This window comes from Accipiter gentilis, chromosome 1 (genome assembly GCF_929443795.1).
Source record: "Accipiter gentilis chromosome 1, bAccGen1.1, whole genome shotgun sequence".
NCBI classification, from domain to species: Eukaryota; Metazoa; Chordata; class Aves; order Accipitriformes; family Accipitridae; genus Astur; species Astur gentilis.
In genome coordinates, this window is record NC_064880.1 from 41,857,598 (window position 1) to 41,877,673 (window position 20,076).

General features: G+C 39.8%; 1 protein-coding gene across 3 annotated transcripts in view; it reads right to left on the reverse strand.

Annotated features, from left to right (window-relative positions):
* Nucleotides 1-20,076, reverse strand: part of CLASP1 (cytoplasmic linker associated protein 1) — a 189,358-nt gene that overhangs the window by 66,163 nt on the left and 103,119 nt on the right. For 2 of the 3 annotated variants that reach the window (XM_049804241.1, XM_049804231.1), the window contains exons 19-21: nucleotides 19,790-19,960; nucleotides 10,032-10,139; nucleotides 6,559-6,726 (exon numbers count right to left, since the gene is read on the reverse strand). In XM_049804241.1, the coding sequence (XP_049660198.1) occupies nucleotides 6,559-6,726; nucleotides 10,032-10,139; nucleotides 19,790-19,960 (447 nt within the window). Of the gene's footprint in view, nucleotides 1-575; nucleotides 684-6,558; nucleotides 6,727-8,458; nucleotides 8,486-10,031; nucleotides 10,140-18,121; nucleotides 18,146-19,789; nucleotides 19,961-20,076 lie in introns of all 3 variants that reach the window. The other variant, XM_049804222.1, reaches the window with a different exon arrangement.

Here is a 20,076-nt window from a genome sequence, read left to right on the forward strand (position 1 = left end):
TTAAAACCTCAGCCTTTCCATCAGGCTGCTTGAAAAGGTTTTCTACAAAATTGCATGTGCAACTTGTTAATCAATGGTTGACAATGTCATGTAAAACCTCTACAAAAAAGGGCTTCTATGTCTATTGGAGGATTTACTATAGAAATTATATACTGTTACTATGCCTAGCTGTAAGAAAATCAGATCATGAACAGAGTCACTCAACAACAGGCTACGATGCTACCGACTACTTCACTGGGACCTAGAAAATAGAGGCTTGCTCTCCCATAGATTTCCATCAGTGCTGTAAAGTGAAGCACAGCAGCCCCATACAAGCTGATTCAATGAAACTAAAAATTACAAAAGTTCAAACTAAACTATTTTCCTGCTAACAGTGAAATGCTGAGAACCGGAATTGAAGCATGCAGAAGAAAACAGAAGGGAAACAGGGTTGGAAACGGGGAGTGTGTCAGGAATCCAACAGAGGACAGGAAACGAGCTCATTCCACCTGGCAGTGTCTTGAAAGGGCAATCAGAACAAGGGAAAAAGGAAAAAAATATTGACCCTTAAAGCTCCAATGCCTACATGTACTCACCAAGTGGAGGAAAGCCCCGAGCAGGGCTTGTATCTCGACTGCTCTCACGGCTGGTATCACGGCTGCACCCCTGACTCATGCTGGGTCGGGGGATACGACTGCTCCGTGCTAGCATGCAGCATGGAGAGTTTCAGAGAAGGTGAACAAGTTTAATGAGGACAGAAAGCTCAAAGTCAAGTCACATTTCGGTTAGTTACGGTAATTATTACATTAGTAATTATAATTTGCAGCAGTGCTCAGGCTCTTTACAAACCAACTACCTTACATGCTGAGCTGCATTTGTGATGTGAAATTTCAGCAGCATTAAATGTCTGGTTGACAGTCTGCTTTTTCTTAAGCAACTGAAGTTTTGTTATTCAAGTAGAGCAGGAATCTTCAATCGTTTAGAAGAGCTCTACTGTTACAAAACATGCAAAACGGATGAGGCTGAAAGATACCCTTCTGGAATATTTTTTCCTTAATTAAAAGATAAACATCCTTCTGGAACAAAACAGCAGGTCAAAAATTTTTTAAAGTAGTCACAATACCAATATGCTATTTTTACATAGACTTGCCTTTCACAAGGATAGTTTTGCCATGAACAAATATCCTAAGGAAAAAAGGTATGTTGTACAGACTTACAGAGATATTTTTCTCCCATGAAAGATACTGGGAAAAAGCATTTAGAACCTAAATACCTGAAAGACTGGTTAAAAAGTGGTTTGAGTTTTAAGACAGCAGCAGCTTCAGATTTTTAACAGAAGCTATCAAACTTTTGCTCCTCAAACATTTCTAAAACCTTATATTTATGGGTTTATATGCACACAGATTGAGATACATGCACACTTAAAGGGAGCTTTAAACTATATTCTTTACTTTGACAAAACCCTACATCAACAAGACTCTTATCTTTTGTCTGGCAGCTATCAAGTGCTCAATTTCCCACAGCCTAATACGGCTCCTGCCTATCAGCTGTGCCACAGGAACTCATCATGCACACACTCTTCATTTGGCCAAATGCAAAGCAGAAGATAGAAGATTAAGCTGTTTTCATAGTAAAAAGCAATCCCACTGACTTTAGCTGAAGTTTTGTCCACGTAGGAAAAACAGAGCTAGGCCCTTCGAAGGTTGCTTAACATCAAGGATTTTAATTTTATGATTTTATAAAAATGAGTATTTTAGGTATTTAAGACTGAATTATTCCTCTGCAAATTCTGTGTCATTTTGATATGAAATATATTTGCAGAACCTTATTAGCTTTATGCCCGGTAGAGAATACAATGTTTTCTTAGGTAAAGGAATAGCAGTTAATTGTCATGAGTTTACCTTGAAGAATTTAATGACTACAGAGGGTTTTCCTTTGATGTTTTGAAAAGGCAGTAACATATTTTAAGTGTTCAGGAAAAGCCTTTAAAGAATTTTCTCACGCACCGAGTAAAATCTAATCTACCACCTTTGATGACAGTGTAGCAGAGGCACATATGCATAACATGAACCTGCTTTATACTATACTAATATTCTAGCAGTATCCTCACATTTCTAAAAATGGTGCCATTTGCATGCTTCAGAACATATATATTCTCATAAAACTCCATTGGATTGTATACAGAACTTAAATGCCTAGACTCAAGTTAATGAAGTTTCCCTACAGTGCTTCTGTGGGCTCATATACACTGGGTATATTGGTATCCTTTCAAGCAAAACAGTACAGAACAAAATAGAAACCTTCATATTTAGGCTTTAAAATTCAAGTATAGACTACTGCCAGATTCTTGGTTTGTCAAATCCTTCCCAGTTTTGCAAAACCCAGCTCATACCGCTCAGATGAATTAATGGTTCTGATGGTTCACCTTTGATGTCAGACAATACAAGATGAGCTCTTGACCAAGTTGATCAGATCACCATAATGTCTAAAACTTCTGAGTTAGATGGTCTTATAATAAAGACAACAGACTAAATTATATGAACTGCATGAAATTAGGGCTCATGAATACAATAATCCCACCTCAGATGTACAAAGAAAAAAGCTGACAGGTGAACTACAGGTGAAAGTAACACTCTAAAGTCTTCCACACAAATACTTGCTTGAAATTAAGGATTCACTAGAAGCAAACTTCTCATTCTTGGGTCTCATGCTCATATGTAAATAATGGCAGCCTTCACATCAGGTTTGCACCAGCAATCATTTCTCTTAAGTAGAAAAGATCTGTCAATCTTTTCTATAATACAACCCTACTAAAACCAGCAAAGGCTCTTTAGAGAGGGAGAGATGTGAATGATTAAAAAAAATTCACGGATGCACACAGTACATTCTCCTTCCATAACAGCTAACAGCAGCAGCAAGAAGTATGAAGAAAATGCACTTTAACTGCATGAAAATAGACTAGTAGGACAATGCCACAGATGAAGCATGATACTGCCTTCACAAGCAGAGCACCCAAACACACAAACACTGGGTACTTTGCGAGTAATGGTCAAACAAAAGGCTTGCATGTTACTGGATACAATTACAAAAGCAAGGAGAAAAATGGATTAAAAAAAGTGAACGATGAGTCTGTTGTGGACTCCCAGGCACCTGCCTCACATTTTTACTGCTGTGTTGTGTAGGGAAGATTGAGTATCAGCTGCTCAGACTATTTTCTTTGGGCACCGCCAGCAGTAATGGCCAGCAGTATTGTCATTTAGACAAGTCTCTCATACTGTCACAGCCTGTCTTTGCAGTGCAGGCAGTGAAGGCAGAGAAAACAGACGTAAGTCTCAATTTCATAATTCCCAACCCCCAAAAGTTGGACAGAAATTAAATGAGTAGCAAAATTGATTAAAAGGAATAGGCAGGATAAAATCAGACAGTGTTGCCCACAGCCAGCTCTGGACTGAGAGCCTATGACAGGACAAGGGTGGCTTGTTTTCAACGAAATCCCAAGTTTCTAGATGCGTCCAGTACATTTAAGTTTTACCAATTTCATCTGAAAAGTCAGATCAGTCGGATATGGTTCACACCATTATTAAAACACGCTATTAGGCTGTCTTACACCAGTGGAACCCAACAGATGCAAACATGACCAGCAGAACTCAACAGGGCCCCTTGTTTACCAATCTACCACTTGGAAGAAACCTGTATTTCATTAAGGTGTGATTTTTAATGATTCATAAGTGGAGACTAAAAATCAGCAGACGCTTCTTTTATATCAATACAAGCATTTTAAAGAGCCTGCAAATGCTGCCAAAACAGCCAAGGAAAAGCTCTGCAGTGAGGTACACCCAGTAGAGGCAAGTCAAGAATTGCCTTCAGCTTTCCAACACACACAGCATAACCCCAGCAGAAAGAGTGCTGCTGCGACTGATAACCAGCTGTGCCTGCTCTACTTTTTGGAGAATGACAACCTCAAATCTCTCGCTCCTTTCAGATCCAACTGTGTCACATGATCTGCTGAGCATCCAACAGAATTAACTTCAAGCAGATAAACTTTCAGTCTCTGGGAAATAGACATCCCCTTTTTTGAAGGGATTTCCTTCAAGGGGCCCAAAGAAAAGCTCAAGATTAAGGGGACTATACTCTTCTTTCCCCAACAGGGTATCGCCGCTAGTAAATCTCCACTGAGCAGACAGCAAAGGCAAGCTTAAAACTGAAAAGTGCAACAGAGCAGGGCCATATAGGTAACCACACAGGACCTCACAGCATGCCAAATGTGCCTTATTGTGCTGCCTCTTGGAAAACAATGTACTTCAAGGTTTCCAGCATACAGAAGGAACATACTTCACATATACTCGTGGTCATTGTGGAAATCTTAAGCTAGCAGCAAGGTACTGATGCTAACAGGCATCCACATGCAGAGACTATCAGCTTCCTACTGCCCCAGAAGGGCCTGAAAAACTCCAGCGAATGGTTCCTGTATAGAGCCCAGCTGCTTAATCTTGCGCACACAGCATTGGTCCAGCTGCAACTCCCAGTCACCCCTGCAAAAACTATACAAGTCAATGGATGACTTACGAACAGGATCCAGGTCAATGGATGACTTATGAACAGGATCCAGGAATTACCCATCTCTAACAGTCTGATCTCCACGATGGCTCAATACCCACTGCACTGCAATGTGACCACAACTTCAGATGTTTCAGCCCATGGGATAAGCACATGCGTATCAAATATATAAATAATCCCACAAAGCCTCAAGTATTGCATGTACTTTTGATGTCATATGTATGCCCAAGCACCTTCTTGAATCAGACTCTGAAAAAGACTATCAACATATTTAGGACCAAGGTGAGTGGGAGTCTATTTAATGAAATGAACAAATGAAAAAAATGTCAAGGAAAGATAGGGACTGAAGCAACACAATAAGCAAGCATAAAGTACTGTTAGCTACTATGTTATAAAGTAATAAATACAATGGAATAATGATATAAAGAGGACAGCTCAAAAGCTATCTCCATCCAAGCCAATATTACCATGTTCATGATCCAATCAAGAGACAGAATTTCTGCAACCTAGTAGTAAAGGCAACACGAGTGTCAGGTTCTCCTGTTCCCGTAACAGCCCAAAAGAACAGGCTTTGGCCATCAACTCAGAGGGGCAAGTGGAAGCCACACATCTGATAGATCTGTCAGAGCTCTCTCCCGATCCCAAAGAACAAGCACTGACTGTGTTCACAGGGAGCACATCAGAGCAGTGAGATAGAAATTACACTTTCAAAAGAAGTCAAGGCTCCCGTAATATACCTGAAAGCAGTCAACCCAAGAGTGAGGATTTTACACAAGGCAATTTCCCTTCAGATGCTTGAGACTGTTTCAAATCAGACCATATAATGTGACGATCAGGTTATGCACGTGTGATGGTACTATCCATCATTCTTTGTTTCCTCCTAAAAAACAATGTCCTTCTGCAGAGTGATAGCAGAACAATTACCTCTAATATTTGGGAAGCATTTTACATTTTAAAAGCAATAAACAGAAAAGCACAAGGTATTCATACAGAGGCCATAAAATAGATCAGACATGAGAAGAACATTGAATTTGGAAAAATAATCACAATGAACATTTAAGTATTTTTATGAATCATAACAGCATATGCACTCAGGTGCTTTAAATTAATTTCAATGTATTGAATAATATACTTCTCTATTAACAACATACTCTAAATAGAAAGGTAGCTTAAATGTAAAATACATTGCTAAGGCAATAGTTAAAAATTTAATTGAAAACAGTAGGGCTATAATTTCAATCAATTTCAACCTACTAGTAAATTCTTTGGAGGTATAAAATAATTTAGTAACAGTATTATTTAAAGTGTTGTTGTTCTACATAAGCTTCAAACTTATGAAAACATTTCCATTTAAAAAATGAAAACAATATTTACTTGTTCAGACAGCACACTGAATACCTTTTCACCTCAATTCAGATAGACAAAAGTTTATATATAATGATGCTTACTCACCTGACTTAAAAAAATGAGTCTGCTGATAAATTTGAAAATAAAAACTATTATAGAATATTTACACAACAGTCACTGAGACAAGAATATTGGAAGCAGAACAATTAAAGCACAAGTCTAAAATGCCATCTAAGAAAGTGTGTCCAAGATATTAAGGAAGAGAGAAGCAAACCATTTAAGCAGCAAAATTTCTAAAATAATCCAAGAAGGTGCTTTTTGCCCTTGATTCCAACTGACTGTAAAGATTGCTCAACCCGTTTTAGGACTAAGCCGTTGATGCCAAATGAGGTATTTTTGCTGTGATGGTTAATCAAGACAACTGTTTTTGCTGCCTGATCTAATAACATCACTCATGTTGAATTTCAAACAGAAGACATCTCATGACATCTTTAGGCCTAATTTGAAACTATAGCTCAACCTGGAAAATTAAAATTACTCTCCTACAAACCACAATCACATTAATTTGTCAGCTGAAAAACTCAGAAGAATGACTGTAACACAGTTTCCTAATCAACAGGAAAGTCCCTCCTTCAAGCACGCTGGTCAGCATGTCACTGCAGTGACTATTCTTACCTAGTCCTATTCTGCTGGGACTCGTCTCTCGACTGCACCCCTGGCTCCGAGGGATCTTGCTGCGCTTCTCTGAAGAGGATGGCACTGGCTGGACTCTGGACGTTCCACTGCTCAGGCCACCATAGGTGCTTCCTAACAGCTTACCCGGAGAACTAGACCGGCTACCAGCTAGAAGAGAACCAGAAATAAGGAAAAACACAATTAAAAAACCCCCAAGATTTTAAAAATTCTGACAGCAAAACTGGAACACAATCAGCTCTATCTAAGAATTTGACCCAAATCACTCAGCAAATTAATAGCAGTGTTCCCCACGGGCTTTCGAGAAAGACTGAGGAAAGCCCATGGACAACAAACACTGAGGTCAGGAACCCTGCCTATATGAACCACACTGCCCAGCTGGGATCCAGACCAAAGCAGACACTGCAGTGTATGAATACCCCAGATAGCTTTATGTGCCAGAGGCAGCCTCGCTGCAGCAGCATGGAGTTGACAGGCTGCTTCACCTCCTTGCAAAGCAATGTAAATTAGCCTGTGTGGAGAGCTATGCTGCAGCATGCTGGCTTCTGGCATTGGTAACCTGCTGCAAAGTAGCTCAGGCATCTTGCTACACCGCAGTGGTGGCATTACTTCCCTGCAATAATTCAGTGATGAAAAATTTAAAAAATACCATCTCAACAGCAGCAGATCAGCACAACAAAGACTAAACCAAGTAAGCCTGTCACATTTGTAGAGATGCTGACTTACTTAGCTCTGATTAAACCTAGGCTATTTAGTTATTTTTGAGCTGGACAAAAATTTTTACTAAGTTGAGTAGTGGGCCTTTTCTATTTTTCCTTGTCTGTTTGAATAGTCCATTTCTTCCAAGCCACATTGTCTGCAAGACCTAAGCAAGATTTATTTAAATATTTACATTCCAGCTGCAGCAGATATTTCCATCTGAATAGTCTTGCTGTCTAACTCAATGAACTGAATAAGACTTTTTTTTTTTTTTTTTTTTTTTTGCTATGGATCTTCATTTAGTAAGTTGTTAAAAAAATAAGTAATGCTAGCTTAAAGGTAACCATAAAGAACTGCAAGAGTAATAGATTCAAGACTCTTTTTTGCTTCTTCAGGTATATAAAAGTCACTGAAAATTTGCTGCTGATATTACTATTCCTGACATTCGTTTGCTAAAACAGCCGGGAAAAGTGTATTTCAAAAGCTTACAAGAACATACTTGGGCAAGCTCACATTCTGAACCAATATTCATGTTGGTTTCTTTCCGAAAAGTATCTGCACATCTCACAAAAACATTCAGTTCCAGATACCATTATGACTAGCAAGAGTTAAAGATTGTTGTTCTATCTTAATTTAAGAAGATATGCAATTCTAGTAATCTCAAGGACAATACCATAACACATTATTTTAACTTACTTGCCCCCTCAAGTTTCTTGGCCAAAGCCATTCTCAATCAATCAAATCATATACTCCAATACTGTATGTGGTGCTGGCTCCATGTCCATCCATGTCCCATCCCCATGTACCCCCGCAAAGTGAGAATACTTGAGACAGATGCCAGTCACACACAGCATCCACATCCTAAAAGCCAAGACTCCTCTCAGTTACAGTGCTGCATTCTCATCAATATCAGCAGAGCTGCACTGAAGTAACTGGAAGAAGAACTTAGCACCTGGGGTTTAAGCTGCAGCAATGAGCCAGCTTCAATATGCAGAATGTATGCTTACCAGGTTTGATTACTATGAGAAAGTAAAATCACTTGCCACACACATTTGGTTTTATGACTTTAAGGAAATGCTTTTTAAGTCTCAGTCAGGAGAGAGTGCAGGAAGCTAAAAGCTTAGCAGTTAAAAAATGTGAAGGAAATAACATGAGAAAGCAAGAAAGGGAAAACATTTCTTACCACCAGCAGGATTAGCTGATCTGGATCCTTGATTATGAGGGCAGACCAAAGGACAGGCAAAAAGTGGATTAAAAGACAGCAAGACAATACAGCATTCAGCATGCGGTTTATGCTATACACAATACAGACAGATTTATTTACAAACATGTCACTCCTAAAGCCTCTGCAGAATGCAGTGAGTTAACATGCAGATGCAACTAAAATTTCCCAAGGTTGATCAGCTTCTTAGCTAAATGTCAACCAACACACCAAGACCCAAGTTCTGTTATAAATTTCACCCCAGCCAGGTCTACAAAATTGCAACACAGTTATCCACTGTGTGGGCATGAAGAATTTGGTCCTGTGAACATATTATATTTGAATACATAGGTTATTTCATGCAATGTTTGGCTTAAGGATAAAGATCACATCTGGTTGGGCTAGGCTGAAAATAGGAGTCAGCAAACTAGACCAAGGCAGCAGGTTCAGATATGACCATCCTAAAGCTTCATAAGACATTCTATAAAAAATTAAGCCCATAATCTTTGAAACCTTTGGATACTCAACTATTCTTTAAATATTTCTGAGACTTGTTTCATCTGGTCTGATCATTTTTCACAAAACTAAGTTTAGGGAAAAAGGTCATTTCTGGCTTTGGATCAGTTTTAGGTTCAAAACTGAAGAAATCAATTTAGATCAGCATACCAAAGCCCAAATTCCTTCATGACCTCAATGTAAAGATTTCCATTTAGCTCCATCCTGAATAAAATACTTCTCTCTTCCGCTCTCCCAGCCTAACACAATGCTATGAACTGCTTCTGCATCCCTCCAGCATGACAGAGCAAAGCAATGAGAGCATGAACAGAGAAGAGCTTTTAAATAGGGGTGCAAAGCAAGACAAGTCCTCAGAACAAACAGGTCTTTCCACAAACCCCACCTCCTCTTACCCACAAGCTTGAAGATCCTCAAAACATGAGTGGCTTTCTCCCTCACCCCAATTCCTTTTAAAGTCTGATTGACAAAACTCTCCTTAGATACACATGACAAATACGCAGCAGCACCATATGCACGGCTCCTGGGGAAAACCGTGCCTTGCCAGGAAGCCAGAAAGTGCAGATGTGCCATGTGAATCAGAGGGCAGAACCATCTCCACTGTATCTACACAAAATAGGTGATGTCCTATTTTAAATTGATGCCAAATCCCATTAACTTTAGACAGCTCACATGTTACACATACAAGAAATACAGTCACATAGGCAGGAGAAGCTTTGTAGGGCAAGAACCCAGGACAGCAGTCAGCTACAGACACAGAGGGTGTCTCAGTGGGACCCAGTGCAAGTTATTTAGTCCTACACATCACAGCAACATAAAATTCTGCTGCACAACTGGTAAAAAAAGGCAGCAACTAAGTACTCAGATTTGGGGCCTTATTTGTCAGCAAGAGCACACACTGGCTGAGTGGGGACTCATTTTATTATACATCCAAACGTTATTAGCAGAAGTGAGCCCAATCCTCAGCTGATGCTACTACAATTCAAGAGAAGCATGTTAATAACTATTTGTTTTTCTCCACCCAAAATAAAACATTTCTTACGCTGGGACTGGGAAACTACTTTAGCCCGGCTGCGGCCTCGGGTATCAGCAGGCGTTGAGGTGACGCTTGTGGCACTGCCAGAGCTCTGTCTCCTTGTACGAATCCGACCTGAAAGAATGCAAAGACAATCAGACTGTTAATAGGTTTCTTCCAAAGGCAGCAGCATCTAACATGCTGTTCTATGCTTGCAGGGTTGCTATACACACAATTAGGCAGGCTACAAAAGAATTTTACAGGCAGAGGCAACATCTTTTATTAGACTGGCTGAGACGAAGGGGAGGGAGTGGAAACAGTCACAGTCCATGAGTCTGAAAACTTCTTTGCTTTCTGTAACACTATCAGCCAGTTTAATTAAAAAAAATATTACCTCTCTATAGCCTTTGCTTCTGTTCTATAGTAGCCTGTTTACAAAGGATCAACAATAAACATTTCAGTCTCCTAAAATGCTGCTTCCTACATCAAATCATTACTTTCTGACAAGGCGATCACCCTTTCAGACACAGGCTTGACAGATGCCCCCACAAATTCCATCACTGGGATTTCCAATTAGCAGTTTGGTGCTTTATATCCTGCTCTACATGCACAGGCTGGCAATGCACTCCTGCGAGAGTCTGTCAACACAACCTGACTACGCTTTTATTTCAGGCTCATTGAATTTTCTCTGCTGTTTACAGTTCCCTCATATTTATCCCGAGATCAGTGTAACTTTACTTGTAATGGAGAGTGCCATTTAACACAATCAACATTGTTGAAAAATGATTCTGTGTGTCTGCTCTTTATTTAAGCAGAGAATGGATATAAAGTCTCAAAGTGTTCTTGGTCCTTTTTCTGTCCTTTCCTCATGAAAAAGCCACAGAAATTTGAGCTAGAAAAGCTTACAGGGTCATCAGTTCATCCCCTTCCTGGGGCAGGGCTGTTTCCTACAGAATGTTCTTTCCAGTGCTACACTTCAATTATCTGTCTCTAGTTAATGGGAAAGAAATGATAATTAAGAGCAACACAAAGACAGCCTCCATCAGTACTTTTCAACAACTCAGTTCTCAGCCAAATCTGAAGCTGTTTCTCAGGACTCATGCCAGTGCTCTCCTGCATTCAGAGGATGACTTCAAGTTTCAGGCACAATAATAAAAGGAAAAAAAACCACAACAGGTAAGAGAAGAGTCTAGACAACTGCACCCACTGGTTATAGTTATTCATCTCCTGCCCTTTGTCTCCACCATAAACATACAGAGAAATATGAACAGGAAGATATACACTTCCCCCCACCAACGCCCCCCCACCCCGCAAAAATCACTTGACGTAAGGTACACATGCAGGACAAGACAATGGCAAGCAGCCCAGGCTAAACGGATTGAGAGCTCTGTTCATCTCTGAGCTCTCAAAATATTCATAACATGGTCTGCAAGTTTCTGACAGACATGAAGTGACAAGGAGATGTTTAGCTTTGAGAAGAAAGCCTGGACTTGTTTGTAGGGGAAAAAGCCTAGAAGACAGCTGTACTTCAAAACTCTCCATCAGCACCTAGTTTTGAAATACCTCAGTAGGCAAGATACAGATATCTACATTCAAACAATTGTTTGTAGACAAGACATAGAAGAAATCATTAGCACAAAACTGGGAAAATATAAACAAACCACTTTCTAACCACCGGCTCAACTAAACAAGCTCTGAGCATGTCCACGTGGGTCCAACGGTCATGAAACTGGCTGCCAAGATGTTCCTACCACCAGCAAGACTGTAGATCTCCTCTGCTCTAGGACATTATCCGCCCCTTACAAATGTCAGCCTGATACACAAACCAGAGGCAGCTGTAGAGCTCTTCGCTGGCCCATTCCCATCCCTTGCAAGCCTGGCACCTGCACAGCTACACGCAGAAGAGCAGAGCCGCTGCGCAACCTGCCTTGTACAAGGCATGTACCCCAAACCCCACCACACACCTCAAAGCAGGCGTGCACAGGGAAGGAGGCAGAAGGACCTCACGCTCTTGTCAGAAGCCTCAAGGCTTCCTTTCATTTCTCACATCAGGAGGGCATCACTGGTGGCAGCAGGAGTACAAAACAGTAAGTCAAGACATAGTTAAACCTGACCAGTCTTGGGAACCAGTAATGGAATTAACTTACATCCTTCCCGAACACCAACAGAAGGCTTTGGTGGTGCAGAAAGTCCTGGGGGGTAACTCAAGCTGAAATTCAACATTCTACACAGAAATGGCATTTGAAGCCACATTTAGTGATATGTATCGGCCAAGAATGGGTGAGAAGGGACTGATGTCTCCTCTTATGCAGAGGACACTCAAGATCCTCAAAATTTTCTGTTCTTTCTGCATCTACAAAACTTGTTTTTTCTTTATCAGCAGGTGACTAAGAAGGAGAAAACTGGGACAATATGTAATAAGTGACTCTCCCACCTTAGGAAATACAAAGCCTAAAAAAATATATATAAAGGGAAACCAAGATTAGCTTCTGATACCAATTCTGAGGGCTTTAAGAAAGAAAACTGATCCAAAGGGTCAAACTTAATTAACATGTGATTATCCGCAGGATTAGAAACAGAGAGTTCAGTCCTATTTTCAAACCCCTGAGAGTTAGCGGACAGACTCCTACCAACTTCAGCAGTTTCTGAATGAATGAATGCTCAGGAACAAAATTCTGCTTCCTTTTGGACTGGTAGATTTGCACGCTGATTTCGGCCTAATGAGTGTCAGAGAGAACAACATGAGATGAAGAGTTGCTCTTCTGCAGGAGGAACAGAGGTCCCAATACTGATACTGGTTTTCTCATCCTTCTAAAAAGGCTGACAAGCATTTGAACTAACACTGCACTGGACTTGCATTCTACAAATAATAGGAATAGCAGAAAACCAGAACTTCATGATACAAAAATGATGTAATGGTATGAATACTGCGATGGTACAGTAACAGCTTACTCTAAGAGTACTTCATTCTTTAAAGTCCACAGTGTAAAGTAAAACGAGAGGGAAAATGCCTCTCAAAGTCAAGGTCAAATTCTTCACACAGTTACAAGGAAAAAGTGCCATCTGTTACATGTATTCCTTGAAGGATGAATTGTTAATGTACTTTCCAAAGTTTTATTTTCTGAACTTTAAAAACTATGTATTTATTTTTTCATACAGGTAATTAATCTTGTTTGCAGCATACAAATGGTTCAGAGTAAGTGACTCAAAGCTACTCTTCAAGAAAAAAGTTAAGATTCTAAGTTCTTCCTATCCAAGTACAGTTTTCAGCTGTAAAACAGAAAGTGGCCAACTGAAAGTCAAAATTGCTTTAGGCAAATCTGTACGAGATAGAAAACCTGGAGAGAGATCTGGGATGTTTCCTATGTTAACTTATCTTCACATACATGCACAACTTTTAAATTAGTCTTATGATATCCAAACCCTACTTCATTTATAGTAGTGCAAGATGAATCAATATTTGTCTGGCTTCAAAATATCAATATTTTTATTATATATTATACCAAGTACAGCATGTATATATAGAAGTTCATCTATACAATACAAATATCTCTACTACGTTCTGTTAAGAATTTAATGTGCAAACAAGAATCTGCATTCACATCCAAGTGTTATTTGCACATAGGACTATTTGTGTGGCTTTATCTCTATCATTCTGTGCCAGACAGAAAAAATAATTTCAAGCAGGACTGGAAATCACATATCAAATATGTTATTCAGACTTTTTTTTTTTTAATGTTAAATTCAAGCAAACACCTCCCCTCCCAAAACTACTTTGCTTTCAAGTGGGTTTGTTTGCATATCTAGCTCAAATTGCAGATGTAGCAATTCATATTTCATAACCATTATTTTTCTGCTGCTTTTAAAAGAATTACTGCATCCTGACAACAGCAGCATAGCAAAGGAACAGATAAAGACTGCCCCAACTAATTTCCAAAAACCATAAAAGTATTTCCAGAAAAAAACCCTCTTGATCTAAATTTGACATGTGACACATCGCTGGTGGTACAGTAAGTATTTTGAAAGACTCCATATAAATGCTTTGTGTTAAGAAACCATTTGTGGGTTTTTTAGGAGGTCTTTGTTTTGTTTTTTTTAACATTACTGTCATTTTTACAACAATCAATGGATCAGAATTAACCCTGAAATGCCTAACATACATCTAAACCTAGGAAGGTTTACTTCGTTTTTTAAAAAGGAACGAGTGAAGGAAGATTCTATAATGTTTTTGCATTACAAGAGGCTTCACCCAGCAGTATTGTTCCAAGTTCCTCTGGGTGGATACTGCAGCATCTCCATCCCCAGTGCTCAGAACAGACACAGGCTTTGTGAGACTCAGCCTGTATATTACACTGAAGGAAAATAGTTTTCAAATAGTCTAGAAATTGTATATAACAACCCCACAACTCAGTTTAATCTGTTCCATGCTGCGAATAATGATACCTACAACCACACAAGTTATATATGGAAGCACTGGGACTGGGACATTCATGGCCTCTCCATGGATCAGCTTAAACCATTTGGGTAACTCGGCACTGTGTTCTTCCCCTGCTTGGAGAAAAACATTCCTGAAAGAGCATATAGGACCCCCCTAGCTGTGTCACTGCTAAATGACATGTGGACATCTGAGAGACATGTGTGTATCAATTAAAAACATGCTTTACCTATAAATCTGTAAACAACAACTAACAACCACCGTTAGAATGGTTTCCATGCATATTCAGCACGTGTCCAACTTTACACTAGTGTAAGACCTGACTCTGCACCATAATTTCCCCCAAGAAGCACTCGACCCTTACTGGAAACCATCAGCATATGCTGCCTCTGGGTTTTGCGTGAGAAATCCTTCCAAAGCAGAGGGTTGAGGGAACAATAGTGGCACCACTTTGCCCTACACCAACAAGCACAGGCAAATCAAGTCAGCACTTGCAAAGGAATGGAACAAAAGAACAAAGAAACCTACTACCTGAAGATTTCCATTTAAGACACCATGTTCAGTCACACCTTTGAATCAAGCCTTGCCCTTGAGGACAAGGGAGAGCTTTAAGGCAGAAAAGAAAACAGGACTGACGATTTCTTAAGACTTGTGTTACTCCCAAAGCCTTTGGTAAAGCACTCAACATGTCTAACTGAACAGACCATTCTTTTTGAGCTTAAGTGATCTGAAAACTATAATAAACCAGGTTTTCTTTCCTTTCTGGTGAATCATAAAAACTACTAAAAATTGTGCCACTGATTCTGGAAACTGCTGATTTTGTTTTAAACTTGCCAGTTTCAGGACAGACCAGCATTTATGCTTCCCCATTTTGAGAAAGGCTTGTCTGAAGGGCTTGTCTTTATGCTCACTTTCAGAAAAAGCAGCCAGATAACAGAAACACTCTGAACCATTATTCTGTACTGAAAATCAGCATTATGCACCTTAAATATTCCTTGAAAAGCCATTTCATGATAAAACAAGGAGAAGCTTTTCCAAGTTTTTCTTTTAATCAGGTGTAACAAACATGGTAGAACTGCTACCCACATAGCACTAGCTGTGAAGTCCTGATCAAGACTATAAAGGTTTAGATCTTACAAGCTTTTTGCACACAAAGCTCTTAATGAAGTTCAGGAGATACCCATACATGAAGGGTCTGGGCAATCAAGACATAACTGAGCACTGCATAAAGACACAGCCTCACAGCACAGAGGCAGCAGGAGACCTGCACATGGTAAATAGATTCATGCTACCTTTCTATAAGGAAGTGCATTTCAACAGCATTTGTCAATAGGGATGACACTACTTAAAACAAAAGGACTGATACCCAGCTCTTAACTTGTATTCTTGCCACTGGTGTAACCCACTATCTTGCTCCTATTTTGAGATGTCTGGCTCAAAAACAAAACACTGAGGAGAACTGAGGGCAAAGCAGATGGGAACTGCCAAGTTCACACAATGCTGGCTCCCAGCTGAGGGGAAGGTGCAGTACTTTTACACTGTAGCTACAGAAAGCCATGATGGGAACCAGACTGCAGATTTAATGTCAAGCTGAACCACACAAAAAACCACAGGGATTTGCTCTTAAATTACTTATTGGTGACCTGCAAAAAAACCCCCAGGGGCACAAGTGCAGATGGAATTTCTGCTTTACATTCCAAGAGTGTTGCTTGCACACACAGGTATTTCCAGAGCAAGGGGATGTTTTTCCTCTTCCCTTGCCCCCTTAATTTTTACATTTATATCAAGAATATGAAGTTTTGCTTCCCTGTAGTTCCTGACAAACTCTGCGAGATCAAAGAGTTGGCAGAAGACCTTTCTCAGCCCTCATCTGTAGGACACACTGAATCCTGAACAAAGGCTGGTTTTCCCTCAACTGTCTCAAAGGAAAACAAAAATGAAGAGTTTTGAACAGTGATTAAACTCATCCTTCAAGTGCTCTGGCTGTAGCGTGCCATGTTATAATTCTCCCTGATCCTCAGCCTCCCCAAAAAGAATCCTACAGCAAAAAGAAGAGATGAGATCTGGCATTTAACACTTAAAGGGATGGCAAACTCTATTTCTGAAAGTTCATCTCACAATCTTTCCTCACAAGCAACTTGCTAGTTTCTATTACAGATTTTTACCAAATCAAATCTGGTTCCAATGTAGCCAAATTGGGAAAAAAAACCCAACAACCAACTAATAAAATAAATAAGCCATTCTTTTGCATTTTGACAATAAAGGATTTAATAAACTAAAAAGAAAAGTATTCTAGAAGACAGTTGTTGTAACAGGCCTCTGCAAATATTACAGCCTAGGAAAGGACTGAAAACTGCATAGGCTATTTCATAAATTAACATAAACATTCAACATTTCAAAGTTAGGCCAAAAAAAGAAAGGTTTGAAAACTGGGAAGAAAGGAAGAAAAGAGAAAAGAAGGGTCAATAATGACTAAAAAAAGTTCAGTATTACAACAATTTGGAACTTTCATCTAATTCACTATTGATTTAGAAAGACAGGTGTTTAGGCCAACTTCATATTCCTTATCACTGACAGATCACAAAGCACAAACACTTGCCCATGATGCAAAGCCAGTTCATCTCTCAACACTGAGATTAAGTACCAAAAATGGTAGAGACCTTTCCCTCTAAATAATAAATCAGTGCATCAGTAATAGTAAGAAAAACACACACGTCACAACAGCACAGTGGCACTTTTCAGACCACCACATCCAAATACAAGCAGCCATCAAGGATATGAGCACAGTCCCACAAGACAGTAATAGATCCCTTGAAAAGAGACTTGCATCAGGAAAAAAATGGGTTTGTTGGGGGGTGTGGTGTCCTCATTCTGTGTAGAAGACATTCTTGTTTTCAACTCCTGTCTACCTCAGAAAAAGTGGTTTCCCAGTGATCTTTTTTGCTTGAGAAATAAGAAATAAAGAACAAGCTTTGGCAACGAGCCAGAGAAACGGACTGGGAGCCCTCCCAAACTAGCAGGCTCAGTGTTCTTGAAAAAAGCCTTTCCTCCAACTGTCTTCGATGTAAGTCATCTCACCCAGACAGTTAACAACAAAAAGAGAGCGCTCAGGTTTAAAGAGGTTGACTAAATATTCCTTCCCTAGAGATCATTGTTTACTGTCCTCATTTTTCTGCCATGTGATCATCTCATTCAATTCTCTCGCTGCCCAGTCTCTTCCCGAAAGCATTTGGCAGTTGCGACCTGAGCTTTGGATGGAAAAACACAGCAAACCTTTACACACTGTGGAGCAAGAAAACAGAAGCCCTGTATTGGTTTTTTTGCTTTTGTTTTATTTTGTTGGTTTGGGGTTTTTTTTGTTGGTTTGTTTTTTTTTTTTTTTTTTTTAAATCTGTGCACAGGTCACCTTCAACCAAAAGCAGTGCTTTAAATACAGAAACCCACATACAACTTCGTGATCAGAAGTTAAGTCATAAAAGCAGACTAGTGCCTATTTGCAGGAAGGAGCTCAAAGAGGAAGTGAAGAATACCCCATGGCATCAAAATGAGCAGGACAACCATGCAACACTTCATGCAGGTCACCAGTGAACATGGATGAGAACCAGATAACACTTCGAGAACAGAGACCAGGTAGGGTGGTACGACTGTGGACACACCTCAGTTACACAGAGAGACTGCTTACCCTCAGTTTTAGTGGTAGTACCATCTTTAGGCAAATTAAAAAAAATAAGGAGAGGGTTAATAGGGAAAATTAGTAACATCAACAGAAGTGGGCACTATATATTAGCTACAGAAATATGCACAAAAATTAGCACAATTAAAGAAATGAAAAAAGTTTGAGCAGCAAATCAAAGCTTGGTGCATCTGAAGAACACAATTGCAGGTTTCCCCTCCTGCAATAACCAACCTTTGCCAAACTCCATTTTCGTTGTTTGCCTCACCATTTCTCTCATGGGAATGCGCAGGTGACAAATGTCCCTACCAGCTCAAAAGGAAGCAGGCTCCTTCAGGAGCAGCCATGTTTGCATCACTTAGACTGCATTTGCTGCTTTTCTTCTACAGTGTGTTTTAAGAGCAAGACTAACACTGTATTCCATCTCCCGGCTTCAAGGACAAAGCCAACTTTAGTAGATACTTCCCCCCCTCTTCTGTTCTTCCTCATAAGATTGTTCAAAAGCAGTTTTGCCACTGAATCCAGTACACAGCGCGACTAAAAATGGTTGCACCTGTGAGCTCGAAAGCACGCTATTATGTTCTGCATTACATTTTCACTGCAATGTAGCTAAAGCTTGAATGAAGTATGTTAGATCAGAATAAGAATTCAACTTCTGGACCAAATACAACCAACACATTTAAGCCAAGGTAAAACATCTCAGATATGAAAAGAAACCTGTCTACAAAAGGAATCTATAGAAACCATCCCTACATAATTCACCAAGCATATTTTATCAGACTAAAGACCAAATGCCCTACAGTAAGGAGAAGCAACTTCTCAACTGACTCAGTGAAGACCATCTACACAGCTTAAATAAAGATCACTGATTTCTGATTTTTCTCCCTCTTGTAAAGATAAATCAATGAAGAGTCTGGAATTAGATTAGTATGAAACCAGCAGAATGAGAAACTAGCTCAGATGATCAGCTCTGCTCATAACCAAGTTGAAGCTCTGCAAATATGGTGTCAATCACTGCCTTGCATTTCCTCCTCCATGCCTCCTTAAACGGCATGTCCAGGAGAGAAAGATCAAATGCAAACTTTGTTGTAAGAAACCCTGAGGCACCTGAAAGTGATATACGATGCTTTGAGAGAGTAATATGCCATGTGGCTACAATCCAAAAAGAGTCAGCATAAGGAACAGATACTTATATTCTGTGTAGTGAAATGGGAAGCCCGACTTCTCTTTGGCTGCTACATCTTTAGTAAAACAAAGCGATCAAACTCAACTAAGATGTACTATTCAAAGCATAAAACAACTAACGGAAAAACAGTTTCAGGAAAGGAGGGAAGGAAGAGAAGGAAGAGACAGGGGACATGTCAAAAGGAATTGAGCGGTAAGTATTTTCCTCAACAGTGTCCCAGAATCGTAATAAGATCTGCTTTTGCCCAGAAAGAAGAGTGAAACACAGACTATTATACAATTCAAAAACTAAGAACTTGTTTCAAGTCAGTTCTGTTGCAAATTTTTCCCTTAATCCCAAAGGGCAAGAGATCACATACTGATCCTGAAGAGCTGGTAACTATCTCAGAGATATGTTCTTCTAGTTATAGTTTAATATTCAAATAAAACTACGAGACACTTTCTGCTAGCAAAGAAAGCTAACTGCAAGAGTAGAAGAACATGTAGATTTACCTAGTGATGCATATGAGCCTGGGGGCAAGGCTGCAGCAGAACTGAAGGGGGTGGATGCTCCAGAAGACGTCACTTTTGACTTGGCACTAGCTGCTGCATTCACATCGACGTCACTGCGGGATCGCTGCAGAGATCCTGGTGTTGACACAGATTTTGTACTTACTGTAGATGCTGCAGATGGGAGTGGGAGATCCAGAATAAAGAAGATTAATTTTTTGAGCTGTGTGCTTCAAAGAGCCTGACAAGCAGTTTAATGTACTATTTTTAACACTCCCTGCTGGCACTCA